General features: G+C 34.7%; 1 protein-coding gene across 2 annotated transcripts in view; it reads right to left on the minus strand.

Moving 5' to 3' along the window:
• Positions 1-16,623, minus strand: part of Asz1 (ankyrin repeat, SAM and basic leucine zipper domain containing 1) — a 47,646-nt gene extending 31,023 nt beyond the window's left edge. For both annotated transcript variants that reach the window (XM_052173277.1, XM_052173278.1), the window contains exons 1-4: positions 16,519-16,623; positions 15,990-16,089; positions 12,366-12,488; positions 10,617-10,728 (exon numbers count right to left, since the gene is read on the minus strand). In XM_052173277.1, coding sequence (XP_052029237.1) covers positions 10,617-10,728; positions 12,366-12,488; positions 15,990-16,089; positions 16,519-16,623 — 440 coding nt within the window. The remainder of the gene's footprint in view (positions 1-10,616; positions 10,729-12,365; positions 12,489-15,989; positions 16,090-16,518) is intronic.
• Between the last annotated feature and the right edge of the window lie 3,995 nt (positions 16,624-20,618).

The raw sequence follows: 20,618 nt of genomic DNA on the forward strand, positions 1-20,618 counted from the left end.
AGAACTCTCCGCACTACAGATTCTGGCCCTAAGGACCTAGGGTTAGGAAGGAAACCTTAAAAGATTAAAAAAAAAAAAAAGATGATCAGCTGACTTTTCTTTTTTCTTTTTATTTATTTATTTTTTTGGCGAGGATGTGGAGAAAGAGGAACACTCCTCCACTGCTGGTGGGGTTGCAAATTGGTACAACCACTCTGAAAATCAGTCTGGTGGTTCCGCAGAAAACTGGGCACATCACTTCCAGAGGATCCTGCTATACCATTCCTGGGCATATACCCAGAGGATTCCCCACCATGTAATAAGGATACATGCTCCACTATGTTCATAGCAGCCCTATTTATAATAGCCAGAAGCTGGAAAGAACCCAGGTATCCCTCAATGGAGGAATGGATACAAAAAATGTGGTATATATACACAATGGAGTACTATTCAGCCATTAAAAACAATGAATTCATGAAATTCTTAGACAAATGGATGGAGCTGGAGAACATCATACTAAGTGAGGTAACCCAGTCTCAAAAGATCAATCACGGTATGCACTCACTGATAAGTGGATATTAGCTTAGAAAATTGGAATACCCAAAACATAATCCACACATCAAATAATGTGCAAGAATGGAGGAGTGGCCCCTGGTTATGGAAGGACTCAGTGCAGCAGTATAGGGCAATACCAGAACAGGGAAGTGGGAAGTGGTGGATGGGGGAATAGGGAGAAGGAAGAGGGCTTATGGGACTTTCGGGGAGTGGGAAGCCAGAAAAGGGGAAATCATTTGAAATGTAAATAAAAAATATATCGAATAAAAAAAAAGCAAAAAAAAATAAGATCAGCTGACTTTTCAATAGAAAACAGCAGAGGCTAGGAAGCAAGAAATAGTTTTAAAAATGTTGCAATTAACTTAGGCATGGAATAGGAACCCTCAGGTTTGTAAAACACATTAAATATGCATGGCACTGGTGACATGTCTCTATGCATAAAGGCACCGACTGCTGTGTGATGTAAGAACACAGTAAGGGTGGAAGGAGAGAATTTGAAACACAAAGTTTTTCTCTGATCTCCACACGGTTGCTGTCACATGAATCTACCCAAGCAGAGATAATATATACATATACAATAATACATAAATTTTAGAAAGGATGCCCACTAAATTAGCACAGGAACCATTGGTTTTAGGGTCTCAAGTTTAGGTTGTTGTTTCGGAACTTTTGACCTTGCAATGAAGGTGCAAAGACAAGATTAACTGTATTGTATCTCAGGTCTAAACATGACAGAGAAACACACTGAAAATGGAATCTTTCTCATTCTGAATATGTTCTCTTATTTTCTCAAATCAGAAACTTTTGTATTTGAAATGTTACCTGTACATATTGAAAAAAAGGAAACTCATGCACAAGTATTAGAAAGGCAAAATGTATTTCCAGTTGCTGTAATTACAGACCTAGACATGCAAGGAAACATATCTATAATTACTAGAGGTAATGAGGTCAGCTGCAGAACTGATTTTGTGTCTTCTAGAAAATTTGTTAGTATGCCTGTGCATACACACAAAACATTGTATATGTATACAATGTCTCGTGCACAAACTGATACATAACAAGAAAATATAAAAAAATGGAATTTGTTATTGCTATTATTTTTGAAAAGCAGATTAAATATGGTAGATTGGGAAAAAATCAAAAAATACAAAACTATGGATAGAATAGCTAGTTACTTTTAAACAGCCTCGGTATGTGGTGCACAGCTATAATGCCAGCTTAAAAAAAACCCACAGAAAATTAAAACAACAAAGAATAAAAATGCTCTATCTTTAACAGATTAAACATAAGAATAGCTACTTTTTCAAAAGAGAGATTAGAGGATACAAGAATAGAAATTTAACAAGTATTATAGTAACTTCCAAATTTATGGTCCTTTTCACTGGTTATTGTTATTTACATATCTCTCTCTCTCTGTGTAGTTTTTATACACATTTCTAAAACAAAAATGATTCCTGATTAACACAAAATACAGGGCAGAATGAAGAACACCAAAAAAGATAACTGTGTAGGAATATTAAAAGTTAACTGCATAATTGCTAGCATACTCAACAATAATGATTTGTGATTGTCCAATAAATATAAATTTAAATATATGACAATATATACAAAAGACCAATTTAAACATTCTAAGAGTCCCACACTACCCATGAATTGATAAAAGCACTAATTTATAGTAGACTTTAATAAGAAATAATTGGTATTGTAATTTCTAGGGTAGCTACTCAAAGAACAATGAAAGAATAAATAACTGACAAGAATAAGGAATGGAATAATAACAATAAAATCTGGATTCTCAATCAGAATTAGAAAAAAGTGCAGTCACTAAATGATAGATACATTCAATAATGATAATGGACTAAGTATCCAAATGAAAAATAAATACCATCAATTAATCTCTATTTAAAAGGAAAGCTATCATTCTTATCTTAAATGAGAGCAAATAAAAGTTAAGCTTTAGCAACACACACGTGCACATAACTTATGCATACACTGGCAAGAACTGGCAAATAGTTTTTTTTTTTGAGGATTTTTTTTTATCCATTTTAAATGTATTAACTTTTAAAGTAATCTAATTCTGGAAGCCTTTCACAGCATTAATATGCATATCCTTGTTAGGGTAACTTTTGAGCCCTTCTCTCTATCAAGGAATAATTCAAAACAAGAAAAGACCTTCCGGATGTAACACTTTTATTATCAAAACAAAGCCAGAAATATAAATAAAATGATAGAAAAACATGAAGTGGACACTCAAATCTTAGAACATTGTCTCATAAGATGTATGATACAAGAATGTCAAATTACACACAACTTAATGCTTTCAACATGATAATGTTTAGTAAGAACAATGTACTCACAGTATAAAGAGTTAGCAAACAGAGACAAAGATAAAGATATTAAGTATTGACAGAAAGATCCCATAGGATTTTTGAGTGAGCAGAACATTGTGCATGTATGCGTTTGCATGTAAATACATTTCTGATTTGGAAAGGCTGGAGTATCTTCATTAAACTATTTACCCACTGTCTCTGAAGGAACAGAACAAACTTCTTCAGTCAGGGAGCACTTGTGCTCACTTCACGAACCAATTTGTTATTTGAATATTCACAACAAAATGTGCCAGATATTTATACACAGGTTTAAAAAGAAACATCAGAAGGTAAACTGCCATTTCCAGCAATGTCTTCTAAGTTAGCCAATTTTAAAACTGCTTCTGGAAGAGTACTGTCATTCCATGTGCCTGTGTGATCGACAGCAAGCTGTGCCAGACTTTTATTTAAAATAGAAGCATGTTCTCATCACAAGCCAATATTAAAGTCTATCAAGCTGCTTCAATGACATTTATAACTGAATTTATACTCTGAGAAAGAAACAAATGTTCTCAGGGTTTCTTCTTCTTTTCAAGAGTAGGCAATAATATTCAACAAGTTAATAAACACACAATGATTACGTCAAAACCTTGAACACTGGTTAATGTGTCCTTATTTATCAATGGTAATAAAACATCTACTTATGCCACATAAGTTTGTAAAACTATTATCTCCTGGCTTAGAAATCTGAATTGCTAGAAAAGTACCTTTGAAATATAAGTATACCACACATATAAATATATATTTACATGTATACATATATTATATATAAATATATTATCAATTATATGAAAATTATATGCAAAATTATATATTATACATTATAAATACATATACATGATATATACATACATGTGTATATGTGTATATAAATAACATTTATATACCATAGGTACACATATATAATATACACACATATAAAATATATACATGTATTTCATATATGTACATATGATTTCATATATGTACATATATGAAATATATTATATATACACAAAGAAATATATAATGAAGAAAATATTTCATCAAACTAAGTGGAAATCTTAAAAATTCTAAAATCAAAATCCATTAAGTTACAAGGTTATAACTAACAAGTAAAAATGTCAGCTCTATTTACCACTGATTTATAAGCATAGACAACATATTTAAAATCAATTGATACAGTGCTTTAAAAGGAAGCAAATGTCAAGACGAATGTTTGCTTCAAAAACATGTCTGATAAGGTAACTCAGTGGTAAAAGGCCCTGGTTGTGCAGGCCTATGGGACCCAGGAAATGAAAAAGTATTTACACAGCACAGGAACTATCAGCAGGGAGAAAAATGCCTACAGAGTGGGAGAAAATCTTTTCCTGCTAAGCATTTAAATCAACAATATTTAAGAAAAACATAACTGTGATTTCTTAGAGCATTAATTTTAAAAATTACTTTCAAGTTGTTAATTCTTTCCCAAAGAAAGAAAGAAAAAATAGAGGATTAAAGAATGAAGCAGATTTCTTTGCACCAACATGGAAACCTTATGTTAAATTCATATTTTTGAAAAACAAACTATAAAAGAAATTTACACAGAAAATAAAGAAACAGAGTAGATACTAAAATAGTTATAACTATAAAAACAAATTAAAATCAGTAGATGCTAATTTCTCCTTGTAGACATGATAGGTTAAATAATTTGTACCCAAGTTATGAAGGTACCTAAAGCAGTTAGCTGTATTAAAAAAAATAAATTTCCTCCAAAGCAAAATTAGCAAGGAATCACTGAACAGAAATCTAGAGAGTAGACACCAGTGATAACATTATAATTGCTTTTGCCCAAGGACCCTTTCCATTTCATAGACGACAATGGGAAAGTGGCCTTGAATATCAGAATTAAGTTAACAGTCCTGGGATATAACCAGTAAAGGGCTTAATAAATCATACTTAAGACAAATTAAGCTGGTACTCAAAGGATGGTATCTTCTAGGTTGAAAGTCAAATCTTGATGTCCCACCTCCAAAATAGTCCAGGGAGGGTCAATATCTAAATTTAAGATGCCATGATTCCAGAACTGGCAATGTCCCAGGAACCTTTCAGAATAAGCACATTTTCGTTGACATAGATGGAATGCCTCATGTTATTCCCATTGGTCATTTAAGAAGAGGATGAGAAATGTTACCAAGAGAAACAAGCTCATAAAGCTCACATAATGGCGCTGATTGATCTAGGTGACATATTTACCATATTAAAAAAGTTTTGACTTAGAGTTTGAAACATTTTCAGGGAATAATAAGTTATAAAATGCAGCACTGCAATATTAAAAGGAAAACAGAAAAGTAAATGACATTAACTCCCCATTTTAGGAATGGATTGAAGGTAAATGAGATTTGGCAAACTAATGCAATGTGTATATGCACATGAGTGTAGATAAGCCTGTTCCACTAATAAGCAGGTGGCAATGATACAGTCTCTCCTTCCACCATTACATGGGTTCTTGGAGCAGTTATTAGGTTTGCAGAGAAAGCACGTCTACCTGTTCAGCCATTTTAACAGCTACAGATTTGAACTATTTACTTATATAAAAATGCAGCAGCAGGAGAAGCAGCAAAAATAATAGAGCAGTAAAGAACTGTACTATAGCTGGGCATGGAGACACATCTTTAATGTCAGTGCCCTATAGAGGCACTCTGATGCTGAGGCTAGCCTGGTCTACATGCCAAGTTCCAGCCAGCCAGGGCTATAAAATAAAACCTGGCCTCAACCCTGGATAGTAAACGTTTACCTTTAAGTGATAAAAATTTCAGTTTCTAGATAAAAAATAAGAGGCCCACTATAAAAATGCTAAGTCTTATTTGTTTTTATTTTTAGCTTCTTTGTAAGAGAAGTGTTGGAAAACTTTCTCCCATGTCAATTGAACAGGTAGGTGAAGAGCCCCATCACAACTCAGGGCAACAAGCATGCAGAGGATGCAGACTGTGGAAACAGGTTACAACTCATAGGTGTAAGGGACAAGGGGAACTGACAGGGACAGTCTAGGTTCCTGGGTGCCTTCTCTTGGTGGCTAGAATATATCTGAAAGCAGGAAGAGTTCCAGGAGACAATGAAGGTAGAACACTACAAGTTCATGTCACCCACAAGAGTTCCACTCACTACACACCAACAACTTGATCTGAACTTTATCAAACAATATAAAGGTATTTTTTCTAAATAGTCTTAAAAATGAATCTAAACAGAATGGAGGGAATCAAGGAGGAAGGAAGTGAGGAGAGGAGGAAGGAAGAGAAGAAGGAGGGAAGAAAATACAACAGTGAACTCTAAGGGAACAGAAGACGAAAGTGAAAACAAACACATTGAGTGGTAAGTACACAGCACCCACACAAAGTAGTGGCTACAGTAGTGCAAACAGCAATCACAAGCAGCACAAATGATCTCCCAATAGGCAGGGAGGTTAAACATGGGTGTGGATAAGTCAGTGCTACCCAAAGGAAGCATCCAAAGTTCTTGTCTACACTTAGGCAGGCAAGGGTGGACAAAGATGCAATGCTGGCAGCAATGCTCTTACCACCCATGCCCCCAGGCTCGGTATTAAAATGCTTTGAATTCTGCTTTTCAAAGTCAGCAAAGAACTTTATTGAAATTATATATTATAATATATATAAAATATATATAATAATATATATTATTTCAATTTCTAAGCCAATACATTTTGTTTTATTATATTAGCTATTTTTACTATACCAGTGCATTAGTTTCTGTTGAAGTTTGATATTTTGCTTGCATCCATAATGCTAAATACCAGCCCCCAAGGCCTGGTTGCTTCCAGGGAGAGTCTACATGTACCTGAAGAACATACCCATGTGACACTATGTAACTATGCCCAAGTTATTCCTGATTGTTGAATAAAGATGTCTATAGCCAGTATCTGGGTAGAAGAGAGATAGACAGGGTTCTCAGGTTCCTAGGCTTAGGGTCTGAGGAGACCACCAAGGGGAGGAAAAGGGGAAGAGAGTAGCAGTCAGAGGATAAGTGAGTTATGAATGCAGAGCCATGAAGGCTGGCCCACTGCAGTTAAGAGCAGCCTGAAAGGAACATAGCAAGTCATAATTTGAGGTTATTGATGGGGAAGTAGATTCTAATAGCATAGAGTGTAGTCATCTGCCAAGCTCTAGTGTTGATTAAGGCTTATTATAATAATAAAACTTGTGTGTCTTTTTATCTGGGAACTGAATGATCAAAGGCAGGGCAAAATCCTCCAATTGAGATTAAATATTTTCTACAATAAGTTTCTTTTCTATTGCAGTAGTAAAATAGATGACTAAAGCAACTTACAGAAGGAAGGGTTTAATTGGCTTATGGTTCCAAAGGGATGAGAGTCTGACATGGCAAGGGAGGATGGCGATAAGCAGCTGGCATGGAGACCAGAGCTGAAGCTGAGACCTCAGACTTGAACTGCCCCAGGCAGAGAGCTAACGGAATGGCCCCCGGCTTTAACCACTCAGTGCCCACTTCTACTTCCTCTGACAAAGCTACACCTCCCAAGATTCCACCAATAATACCAATGGCAAACAAAAGTACTCAAATGCTCAAACAACCACACCCACAACACATAGAGTTCATGATTCTTTTAAAAATTATTATGTAAATTGTTGTAGGATAGAATATCAAGTAATAAATCACTGACATATACAACACAGAAACTGTAATATTCATTATCTTTGGTGAAAGAAATTAGACTCAAAATATCATACAATTCTATTTATATAACATTTATAGAATAAAATGATTATAGATGTAGAAACCAGTAGCAGATGACACATTAGTTACTAAAAGAAGGGAATTTAACAGAAAAGTTATAAGTAAAGGAAGAATAGAAATGTTCTGATTTAGAGTGTGGATAACACACATATATATATACTGTTTCAACCAGTCAATTACACACTAAAATGTAAATAATTTACTGGATGCAAATTTTACATAATTTTTAAAAATCATTACAGAAATTCCATGGTAGCACTCCAAAAGACTTCTAGCAAATAAAAGTGTAGGAAATTCAACATTTACTCTTAACTTTTATGCTTTCTATTTATGTTTAGCAAAACCGACCAAGTGAATTGATTCAAATCATTCTTTTTTATGATAAAAGTCTACAAACTCCTAAAATCTTCTAACAAATGAGTTAATTCCTTATTTTCTTCAGGGCCTCCTCCCATTTTATATACGAACTAAGACTCCGTATTTTGAGATGTCTCCATAGGATGTAGATGCATCCACGCCACTTCAGACATCAGAGCAGAGTTAAGAATGTAGCTCACAGCCCTACCCATAAGGCTTTGCTGCTTATCTTATTCATGAAAGAAGACTACAGGTCTCATTTTAGTTCAAAGCAAATCTTTCTAGAAAACTAGCAGTTGGGTTATCATTTAGCTTTTACAAAATTAAGTCATTTTTAAGCTTCATGTTTTAAGCTTCTATTGTTTTAAGAAGTATTTTTTAATGAGCAAAAGAATTACTCATCAAGAGGTCATCAGACTGAAAGAAAATTCATCTAAATGTTTCTTTTCTCTGTGACATCTTAATAACAATTCTTTGTTGCATTTGTCTCTGGTACATTTTGTAGATATTACACACACGAAAACACAACTTTTGATATTCAAATAGGTTTCAATTTTTCCCCATTGTTAATGATTTACTTATCCAGTTCCCTCCACATCTCACTGTATTCTCTTGTGTTCTGGAACTATTTTCCTTTTACAAATTCCTAAAATCTTCTAACAAATGAGTTAATACCCATATGGCTTTATGACATATGTCATTTCAGGTCTACCCCATATATCTGAAGATGACATCTAATTCTTAAGGAAGCAGCCTAGACGATCCCGAGACGATGGCTTGTCACCTTCTTTATTATGCTTATAAGCTAGGCAGCAATGGACAAAGGTTTCCTTCCCCACTTACTGTTGGTACAGTCTTTCTGTAGGTGGTACAGTCTCAACTTTGAACTCATAATCTCCCTGCTTCAAAATCCTGCAATCTAAGACTAACAGGGATGCGCTGCCTTGTCCTGGCTAAGTAGTGAAAGCAAAAAAGCAAAAGCAAAAGTGGAAAAAAACATAGCAAACCCCGTGTTCCACTGAATCCAGAGAGGCAAAACTTATTTAAGCCATTTCCAGAGGTACAAATCTAAAAGACCCATGAATTTGATATAACTACATGTTTTAAAATTTTAATGTACAACCAGATCCAAAATTTACATTTAAGAGTTATATTCTAAAGAAAGTAAAAATATTCCTATGAAGTAGTGTGCTAAATATTTGCAGGTAGTTTTAATATCTACTCTTTTAATCTTTAATTTTTATTACTTTTATTTTTTTATAGTCCAGTCATTACCTCCTCCCAGTTTGTCCTCCCACAGTTCATCATCCCATTCCTCCTCCCCTGTCTCTAAGAGGATGTCTACCCCCCCCCCCCAAGATTATCTATATGGCTTGACCTTTTGAACACTAGATCAGGGTTTCTTGACATTAATACTGTTTACATTTTTGGGGTTAGAAATCCATTGCTTGGAGGGGATTTCCTATGAATTTTAGGATATTTTACTGGGCATCCCCGACCTCTAGCTACTAAATGTTAATATTTTTGAGATATAACAATAAAAAGTATCTTTAGAGATTGCCAAGGTGGTATGGAAAGCAAACCAGATCTTGCTTGAAAAGTACTCCAAAGAGATAAAAATCTTTTTTATTTTACATCTAGAAATGCCATGAAAATACTTTTCAAGGCTGCTACTTTTGTCTCATAGGTAGCAAACTAAATTAGAAAGAAAACTTCAGAGATCAGCATAATTGTTACAACATTTGAGGCAATAGATAATAACTATTTATAACAATAACTTATGAATGATTCTTTCAATATTAGGCATTTATTTTATGTATACTAATTTCTACTTTAATTTTAAGATTAGTTAAAATAAAAGGAGAGATTTAGTAGTAAAATTGACTAGAAAATAAAGCCAGGTAAGAAGCCAACTAAAAAACTTTTCAAGTCATCAATTTTTATTATTAGTGACTTTTCAATATATATGTGGTTCATTTACTGTTTGTATATAGTACATGAACCATGTGTACAATAACCTGACCAATTAAGTTGTAAGAAAAGGGAAATACTTTATGTATTTTCTTAGTAATGGTATAAATAAAACTTAATTCTCATAATAAATACTTAGTAACTGTTTTTAGTTTTGTGTATGCACATTGTGTATGGGGGTGTGGATGTGGGTGCAAGTGTCTAAAAGGTGCAGAAAAGAGTGTTGGATTCCCTGGAACTAAGGATAGAGGTTTCTGTGAGCCATGGGTTCTGGGAACTGACCTTGAGTGATCTGCAAGAGCAGAACATAAATCACTTAACTGCCAAGCCATCTTGCCAGACCTAAATTCTTAATTCTCACATGGAGAGAAAAACTTGAGCAATTTTACTACTACACTATCGCTCAACAAGCATATTCTTGTGAGACTATGATTCACAGGAAATGGGTTAGCAGTTCTGTTACTTTGTAATTTCAAATTTACCAGAAGTTTACCCTCATGTTATCTCCTTTTGATAATCAAATACAATGAAACTGTGACTTTATGACGCATTTTCATTCACCACTTGACCAAGCAAACAATGTTATTAATCTTTAAAAGTTCATTTTCTCAAATGTATAACAGGGTTATAGAGTATTTTAAACTTAGAGGCTCTCACCTACAAGCAACATTTGGATCCGCATTTCGTGAAAGTAGTAATTCCACACACTTCAAGACTTGCTCCTCTGAGCCACGAGCCGAACAAGCAGTGATCAAAATGGTCAACTTGTCTATGAGTGGAAAAGCAAAGAAATCCCCACATATTAGGACGTGCCTCCAACTGCCTTCTTTACCATCATCCTAAGCACTCAAATTCTCAACCTCTTCCCACCTCTATCTCTCCATGCATTTGTCACCATCTTAGCATCTTAGGGTCTTTTGCAACTCTAAATTATGTTTAATTCATAGCATAACTTTCTTCACCTATTGGCATTTCCTCACGAGAATAGAAAGTGGTTTAACACACTGAATGTATGTGAAGTTTTCATAGATATAAATTTGTCTTGCTGAACTTAGGATTGGAAAATAATGATAGTCTCTGATTTTACTTCACTTCAAACAATCCTGGAGGTTGGTTTGTAAACTGGTACTGGTGCGGAGGTCAGAAAACAACTCCTAGAAATTGGTTCTCTCTGTCTATCATGTAGGCTCCAGGAACTAAACTCACATAAGCAGGCACAGCTTAGAAACAAGTGCTTTTGTTTACTGAGCCATCTTTCTGGTTCCTCCAGCCCCTGGTCTGGTGTGTTCTTTTTTTGTTTGGGTTTTTTTTTTTTTTGTCATTTTTACTCAGTGAATTCACCCCATTTTCTAAAAGTGAAGGAAATGAGGACTGACCAATTAAAGACAAAACAAAACAAACCAACCAAACAAAAACACTTATACATATAAACTTTTCAAGTATCAGGAATATAAAATCGGCCATCATAACCATGTTTTTCACTAATGGCTCAATAAGCCATAATTATCCTAGACCCAGTTTTATCACTGACAGTATTACTACCACAATGCCATAACATTTTGTTAGAATCAACTTATAGACATGAAATAACAGGCTTCAGGACCCAATGGGAATCTTGTAGACACAGAGGGATTTATGTGTAGCTCTTGTGAAAAACAACATGCTTTATAAAAACAAGTGCTTCTCTGATTTTAAATAGAAGAAATCATGATTCTCTGAAGAGAGTACTTTATATATTTTCAAAACTTTCCTTCTTTAATATGGATTTCATCAAGTGGTGTTTTCAAATGACATAATAAAAATCAAAACCTAAGCATGCAACTAAGGGACGAATATCTGTAAAATATTGTAATCTATTAGAAATATCTTAATGAGGTACCAACACTGCTTCAATGTGACCACTGGATTTATATAGATACCCTTGCTTTTTAGAATGGACTCACAGTACTAAGAAGAAGTTGTTGAATAACCAAAAAGACAGCTTTAATAGACTACCTGTGAAAAAACTTTAATATAATTGTTTTTAAGTATACAAAGCAAGTTTCAAATAGTTTTTCACAAAATTACTGGCTTTTTGATATTGCTTTCAGTGACCTCACCTTTTAAAAACAACAACAACAAAAAATCTAGTGTATTATTTGAAAGTAATATAATCTGTTATAAAGGTAACAAAAACTACAGGTTGCAATCTATTTTCTTGGAGAAGCAGTTTTTTTAAAACATGTACATTTAAGTTTGAGTTTTCTTATCTCTATACAACTAATAGATTTTTGTTTAAAGTACTTTAATTTTTCACTTAGTATAACTGCTGTTTAGAAATCAATCACAGTAAACGGTCAATTTTCTCAAACTTTACTACTATCAAAGGGTAAGTACTTTGATTTTACTTACCCTTATTTTACTTACCCTTATCAAAGCTTGCATTAGCACCTCTGTCCAAAAGGAACCGAACCAGCTCTACATTGGCCACACTAGCGGCATACATAAGCGGGGTCCATCCATAGCGGAAGCTGGAATCTACATTAATTCCTGTCGGTGTAGAGAACATTTGCTTTAAAGACTTAATTTTTAATTGTGTGTATACATATAATTATATTATGTATAATTTTATATATATTTATAATTTATATAATTATATATTATATGTAAAATTAAATACACACATGTATGAATGTTTGCCTGCATGAATGTATATGTATCACTGGTGTGCAGAGAGGCAAGAGCACATAAGAATGGAGTTACAGATAGTTTTCAGCTTCTATATAGGTGTCTCAAAAAGGCTTCTTCATAAGAAAGGATTCAAAAGCTACATGTATTGGTATTAATAAAATTTTCTACCTTCAGTTTCATAGTAGCACTACAGATTCAATGAGACCCAATATGATAAATATTTACCACATAATAAATACAGCATCTGTAATACAAGAATTTTCTATGTTATCCTTTTCTGTCATGGTATTGGGAAAGATTTTGTGGAGGTTATTTATGTGACAATATTATACCCAGTAAATATCAAACATCTCTCTGGTTTTAAATGCTATGTATGCCTTCAAGACATCCTTAACATTTTGCCAACATGCAATTTAACCCATGGATAACTTATAAAGCATGAAACTGAAAGTTAAATTGGACCATAAAGCTGTATTGAGAAACACAGACTTCATTTTGTAATCCAAGGTTCAATATTATGATATATCTATATTATAAACACAAAATACTACTGTTGAGACTGAAACAGAAGGCAAGGGAACCAATAGGAAGCTAGAAGTATATAATACAAAAATAAAACAAGAACACTGAAAAGAGAGGAATTAGAAGGAAAACAAAAAGAAATTCAAAGATAGTATCATTGTAATTTAAAATTACTTTGAGGTGTGATTAAAAAGAACAAGCAAAAAATTACCATCAAGTTTTACTTTAGAAAAATTAATTAACAAGCAGTGAGCAGAGTCATATGAAATGTCAGTGCTTGAATACAAAATAAAGTATAAACTAGTAACTATTTATATTTGACAGGGCAGGAAAGAGGGATAAAAAGTTACACGCACTGCCTGCTCATTCTTAGGACCTGCCTGGTTCAATTTCCAGCACCCATATGGCAGCTCATAACCACCCTTAACTCCAGTTCTATATGTGATGCTTTTTTCTGGCCTCTGTGGTACTGCAGGCATGTGCTATACACACCTGCAGACAGATAAAACATCCACACACATTATGCATATAGATGCAGATACAGATAGATATAACATTTAGACTGTGACAGAAAAAGGAAGTAACTGCCAAGAAAGGACAACAATAAACATCTTCAAACCATTAACACTACAAATCTCTTCAATTATTAAGAATTTCCTCAAAAATAATGGCCTAGCAATACACAAAACACAAACAAACAGAAAAATGCTGGGCTAACCTAGGATTAAAAAGCATATTATGAGGACAGAGACACAGCAAGAGAATGAACCCAAACCCCTTAAATTCATATAAGCCACTTCCTTTAACATAATCAAGAGTAAAGTGGTAATTTCTCATTGACACTTGCAGACCAGAGGTTGAAGGGATGGCTCAGCAGTTGAGAGCAGTGACTCTTTTCCTAGAAGACCTGGGTTTAATTCTGAGCACCCATATGGTGATTTTAACTGCAGCTGCTGACATATAGACAGGCAAAATATCTATACACATAAAATTAAAAATTAATAAAAATACTAATTTCAAGAAAGAAAAGAGAAAGAATGCATTTGTTTCAAAGAAATTGTACAGTTAACAGCATTGGTTTTAATGTTTTATAGTTTACAGATTTTCATGGTCTTTGGCTATAGCATTCTCCTTAGAAAGATAAAAGTCATGTCACTGAGGACATGCTCTGAAGAGCTGACATTTTTCTGGTTGAAGCACTAAGACACTGACGACTATACAAGTGAATTTCCACTGTCTGAGCTAAATTCTCATGGTGTATATTGTAATTACTGGGGAGATGCAGTACTGTATTACATGCTTGAGCTTCTGTTTGTCTTCTCTAACAATGTTTCCTCTTTAAGATGACCTGATAACCAGAAAATGAGTTTAGAATAACAATCATATTCCTTTATTCTTCTTTTCTTTGGCAGTTGCTAGCAAAATGGTGGTCAAAGAGAAGTGAAAACATGTGACACAAAAGAAGTAAATGTTGACTTCTGGTATAAATATTCTGATTATCACTTCTAATACTTATTTTGTGGAAGTGAAAATAAAAGGCCTTTCCCCTTATACCTATACATTTATTTTTGGCTTTTTGAAATGAGTTTTAAAAGGTATTTTAATTAAGGACAAATTTCAAATGGCTGACACTGACTTCGCAAGAGGCTGGAACCTCTCATTTGCCCACCAAATCACACTAACCCCTAGTACTTCATATGCCTCCATGACCCTCAACATTCCTAGTCCCACTATTGTAAGAAAAAATTCTCTTTTCTGAAACAAACATCTGCCGATTCTATCCCAATTATCACTATACTCACTACATGTACATATCCAGTCCTCAACTTTCCTTATTTATTTACCTCTTATTGAACATTGTCAAGTGAATATCAAAGTCCAGCATTTGTTCACAAAATAAGACAGAGCTTCCCCCATGTGTTATGAAAGTAACACTTAAGACTTACATATTGCTTGCATATCTTAAGCTAATATTAACATCTTATTCTAAGCCTTTATTTACATGTTATTTTTCATTTTAATTTCAATATCCTTGAATATAATGCTGCTATCCTTTTTAAAAACGGGCAAAACTGAAACCTACAAAAGGTTGATAGCTTATTTAATATTATAAAGCCATCAAAATATGGTTAGTAATCAAAACCTGATCTTGTTTTGCAATGATGTATTTTCATTAAATGCTATACTGTCTCTAGAAGAAAAACAGCTGCTATTCACAATCTCATGTCTGTGTGTGTGTGTATTTTATATCTTGAACTTGTTAGCCCTTGGATAATTTCAACCACTAGGATCAACAATTTAATTTATATGTGTAGGTAATTTAAAAACAAATTTTACTTAATCTATAAGAAAGCATTATGGGACTCGGGATAAAACTATATTTTATATAAAGGTACTGATGATCTGAAAGCTTAAATAACATCTCTAAGGAATCACATCGAGTGGGCCATAGCACTAGAGTATCCAGATACTCATTCTGATATTTGACTCAGGCCTTAGGTCACCAAAACATAATGCAGAAGGAGACAGACCCTAAAAGAGTTAAGAAGTATATTATAGCAAAGTAAATATTTAAAAAAGGACGATCAAGGTGGGGCTAAGATTAGTCAGAAGCAGGATTCTTAAAGGTTCAAGAACCAATGGAATATAATTAGGCCTATTCCAAATGAGAGGGTAGAAGAAGAAAAGATATCAGGGAGACAAAAAGCCAACTAAGACATGGGTAACATGACTGTGATGTTAACACTCATTAGCAACAAATGACACAAACTTTAAAAACTAAGGTGCTCTAATAAAGTTAAATCAACGATTCATTTGACAGGATTCCCTAACTCTCACCAGAATCCAGGAGTTCCTTCACCAAAGAAATATCTCCGGTGGTCAGTGCTTTCTTAAAAGTTTCGTTCTTCTCTTCAACGGGCAAAGACCTTTTTAATTTCTAAAAGAGCAGGAAGTTAAATTTCTCAGTAATGTTTATTTTCATCTACAATGCATCAGGACATAACATTTAAATAAAAACAAACAAAACCAAACTACATAGGGTTGTTTTTGCTTTGGCCATAAAATGTAATACGTGACAAATCCCTGTCTAAAATGATCTTTATAGGGAATAGACAATAATGAACCAAATCCAGGAGAAGCCCTGTCTGCGGCCTAAGGATGCAACTGATGAAAACCGCAGTTGGTAAACAAGGGGGCATTTTGCTGGTTTGCTTAATAACCTGAAACACGCTTAAGCCAAAGCTCTGGGAGAAAGTTAGGGAGCTGGGCACGAGGGGAGGAGCTGGGTTCACGCGTCTGGGCCTAGCTCCCAAAAGCCCTGGGAGGCCCCAAACGGATCCAGTTCAGAAACCGCCTTTTCCACTACCTGAGAGGACCGGTCGAGATACCCAATATCCCAGCCGTCATCCTCACTGTCGCTGCTCTCGCCTCCACCAGCCACTGCCAAGCCCCTCAGCGTGCCCGCCGCCATGGCCCTCAAGCTGTTCTTCCCACGCCTGCGCACTGCCAGAGTGGGAGCGTGGCCTTGCGCAAGCGCGTGGGGTCTCTGGCGCAGGCGCAGAGCGACTCATAGCCACTTCCTCCTCCTCCTCCTACCGGATGCGGATGCGTGCGGTGAGGGAGTTGGCCTTTCACACCGGAACCTGATGGCTTCACGCCTCACGAAGGACCATCGCTTTGCCCTGCTCCTCCATGCTACTTCCAGTTCCTTTAAGGGACCCTGTTTCATTAAAAACATAACAAAACAAACAAACAAAGTGTGATTACATTCTTCAAAGTGGAAGAAGCTAAGTACGACTGAGCGTTTTCTCTCCATGAACAGTGGGCCGAGTGAGATGGACTCCTATCAGAAATAAATGCCTTACAAGACAGACTCCTATTTGCTAGAGGATGTCACGACCGAGTGCCGCAGGGACTTTCCAGAAGCCACCAGAAGACTGAGATTAGTAATTCCCTCATCCTTATGCCCATTCTCTGACTTACATGTGGCCAGAGGTCTCAGCTTAGAGTTAGAAAGCCAACCTTCAAAACACTCTACTGTTGTGACTACTGTGCTGAGATGCCCAGCACAAAAAAATCACTCATGAGAGGAGAATACGGGGGAAGAGAGAATCAGAAACCTTGGAAGAACACAAGATTCAGATATCCAGACAGCAAGTAATAACTTCAGGTGAGAGCAGCTATAGCTCAGACCCACTTTTCTACATCACATTGATAGAATGTTGACGACACATTTATTACATTAGACAACACACACACACACACGTTGATTGGTTATAAAAAATAGAGTGCTTATCTCAGTGACTTAAAAGCAAACTAGCCATGTACTATTCTTTCTTGATTTTTATTATTTATTTTTGCTTGAACAGTGGTTCTCGACCATTGGGTTGTGACCTTTGGTGGTGGTAGGGGTCAGGCAACCATTTCACACAGGTCACCTAAGACCATCAGAAAACAGATATTTAGGTTGTGACTCATAACAGTAGCAAAATTACAGTTATAAAGTAGCAACGGAATAATTTTATTGTTGGGGCTTACAACATAGAACTGTATTAAAAGGTTGCAGCATTGGGAAGGTTGAGAGCCATTGAGAAATCCCTTGAATGTTTGTCTGTTTGTTTTTGATTTTTTTGTAGTAAATCACTTTAGTGATTCTCAAAGACATTTTTAAGTAGGTTAGTTTAGGGGAGGAAGGAAGACTATTTAAATGTATTTAATGAGTAAATTTGGATCATTAAGTATAACCTGACACAACTGTATTGTATGTGTGTGTGTGTGTGTGTGTGTGTATCTTTCAGAAGGTTGTCTTACTATGCACCAAAGACTTACTGTAAATTCTGAATTCTTTTGTCTTGACCTCCAGAGTCACCTGCTTAAAGTCACACACCATCATCATACTCACCTTAAAGTCACACACTACATGGTCAGCTACAGTCCAGAACTAGGATTTAGAAGACACAGCATTAAAGACAAACTATGGTAACTAAAGGAGGCCACATTTTTATCAGGAGAGAGAATATATACAACGAAACAAGACTGTCGAAGATTATAAGTGCCCCCAATGCAAATAAATAAGTTAATGGTTAATTTCTGGAATCAAAACAATTAAATTCTTTACTAGTAGACTAATTAGCTGTAGCTGTGTGCCCTTTAACAATATATTTATGGTCTTTCTCCCTTTACCTGAAGTGCTCACCACCACCATGCTTTGCAGAGGGGCTTTTTCTCTGTGTTTGCTGTATGTGTGTGTGTTTCCTAATCCTCAATAAGTGCCTTTCTTCAACTGCTGGTTCTATCTACAGTGCTTGAGATTTCTCTGTCGTTGCCTATTGTGCTTCAGATTTTTTTCTTGCTTTTTAATTCTCTAACTGGCAGGAAAAAAAATCTTGATTAATACCTCTATGCTGTTTCCATTGAACAAAAAACAAAAAACTGAAGCTGGAGGTTTGTGAAGAGATTGTAAGATGGGTGTACTTTTGTGGGACACAATACTGGATTTTACTTCATGACCAAATGCTAAATTAATTTTACAGTATTGAAAGATTATGTGTACATGTGTGCATTATAAAAGCTTTATCCCTTTTACTGAGGTTTTTTTTTTTGTTTAAACACTTGACTAATTACTGGTGTTATTTACTAAGATGGTAAGAAATTGCAGGATAAATATGATGAATATCCTTAAATTAATTAAAAACCAGATGTCCAAGGGAAGGTTTAAAATAGGTGGGTGGATGTTTAAAAAGGAGCTCAAGAAAGCTTATACATGTACACAATTGTAAATTATTTATATACAACTTGTTTGAAAGACTTTGGGATTTATATAACAAGCGAATTTGTAAATATAGATCATATTGTTCTAAAATTTATATGAAAAAGCAAATGAACTAGAGTATTCGAGAATATCCTGAGAAAAGGAAGAATAAAGTGAGGATTACTTTACCCAGTTTCAAGACTATTTATTCTTGTATTCATGACTTTGTAGTATAGTTTAATGGAACAGAAAAATGGACATAGGGTTCTCACCATGCAACCACACTATGGCCAACTGAGGTTGGACAAAGCTGCAAGATCAAGCCAATGGAATAAGAATAATATTTTTATGAGATAACATAATTTATCTTTGCCATATTTGGATCAAAATAAAGGCTTGATGCTGCAATTTTGTGAAGAGAAGAGTACGATGGATGTGCTTTTGTCTGCTGTGATATTAGATTTTACGATAAAATCAGTTGAATACCTCTGTCTTTCCAATTTCTCTGCTTTTCATTGTATACTGATTATGCATTGTATTACATTGTGTGAGGACATGTTCATATAAGGACATAATGTCATATAAGGACATAATGTGCTTTGACCATATTCTTTCACCATAATTCTCTTCATTCCCATAGACAGTTTTGTTTCTACTTTCCTGTTGCTATACATGCATGATTTTATGTCTGTATAAAATCAAGAATTCCTAAATAAAACATGCAATGATTATCTTTTTGAGACTGGCTTAATTTGTTTAATAAAATCTCCAATTTCATCCATTTTCCTGTAACTGACATAATTTTGTTCTTTATATTCTATTATTAGATTATTTAGAGAAGTTTTATATACAATTTATATTTGTGTACATATATATATATATATATATATATATAAGTTAGCCTTTAATTTGATCATAAATAATCTCTTTTATTGAGTTAGTTGATATTGAGTTAGTTAGATATTGAGTTGAGAATATGTGATTCTCAGGGAAAATGTTTAGCCTGTTAGAGGATATCTCTGTATTCTTTTCCACTGTCCAACACATTCAGTTTGTTGCCAAATCTTGATTCTTGATGCTTTAATGTTAAACTTTTACTTGCCCTATTATTACTTTTTATGCTCTTTTCTCCAGGATGTCTCCTTATCTGCTTTGGTCCTTTAGCTTATTTGATAAGTACTACTTTTAAGGTTATTCCTGCCAATGCTGTGTTCAGATAGTATTGGTTCTTACTGACTACTTGTACAGGACCTCTGTAGGCTCTACACTTCTGGTTTGCCTGCTTCAAGTAACTCTTCTTTTACAACTTGTAATATGTTCTGTGATTTGTCAATATCTTTAAATCGAACCTAGCATATATGCTCCAGTTTAGCTGTCATTATAGAATAATCTTTATCTTCTTCACTATCTTAGGGTCTATTTACACTTATTTCTGTCATGTATATAAATTATGTTTTTTCTTTTACTTAAAAAATGTATTCTTTGAAACATTCATACCATGTGTTTTGTTCATATTCGTCCTTCCAGTCATCTCAGATTCTCCCCCCCCCGTTTCCCTATCCACCCAAACCTGTGCCATTTTTATTTCTTCTTTTTTCAACCATTGATTCCAATTTATGATCTCAAAAATATCGATTCTGAAATATGATGCTCAAAGATGTATGGCCTTCTTGGAAAGTAGCTGAATCACCTGGAGCAATACAATCAGAGGAAGC

Source organism: Apodemus sylvaticus, chromosome 2 (genome assembly GCF_947179515.1).
Source record: "Apodemus sylvaticus chromosome 2, mApoSyl1.1, whole genome shotgun sequence".
In the NCBI taxonomy this organism is placed as follows: Eukaryota; Metazoa; Chordata; class Mammalia; order Rodentia; family Muridae; genus Apodemus; species Apodemus sylvaticus.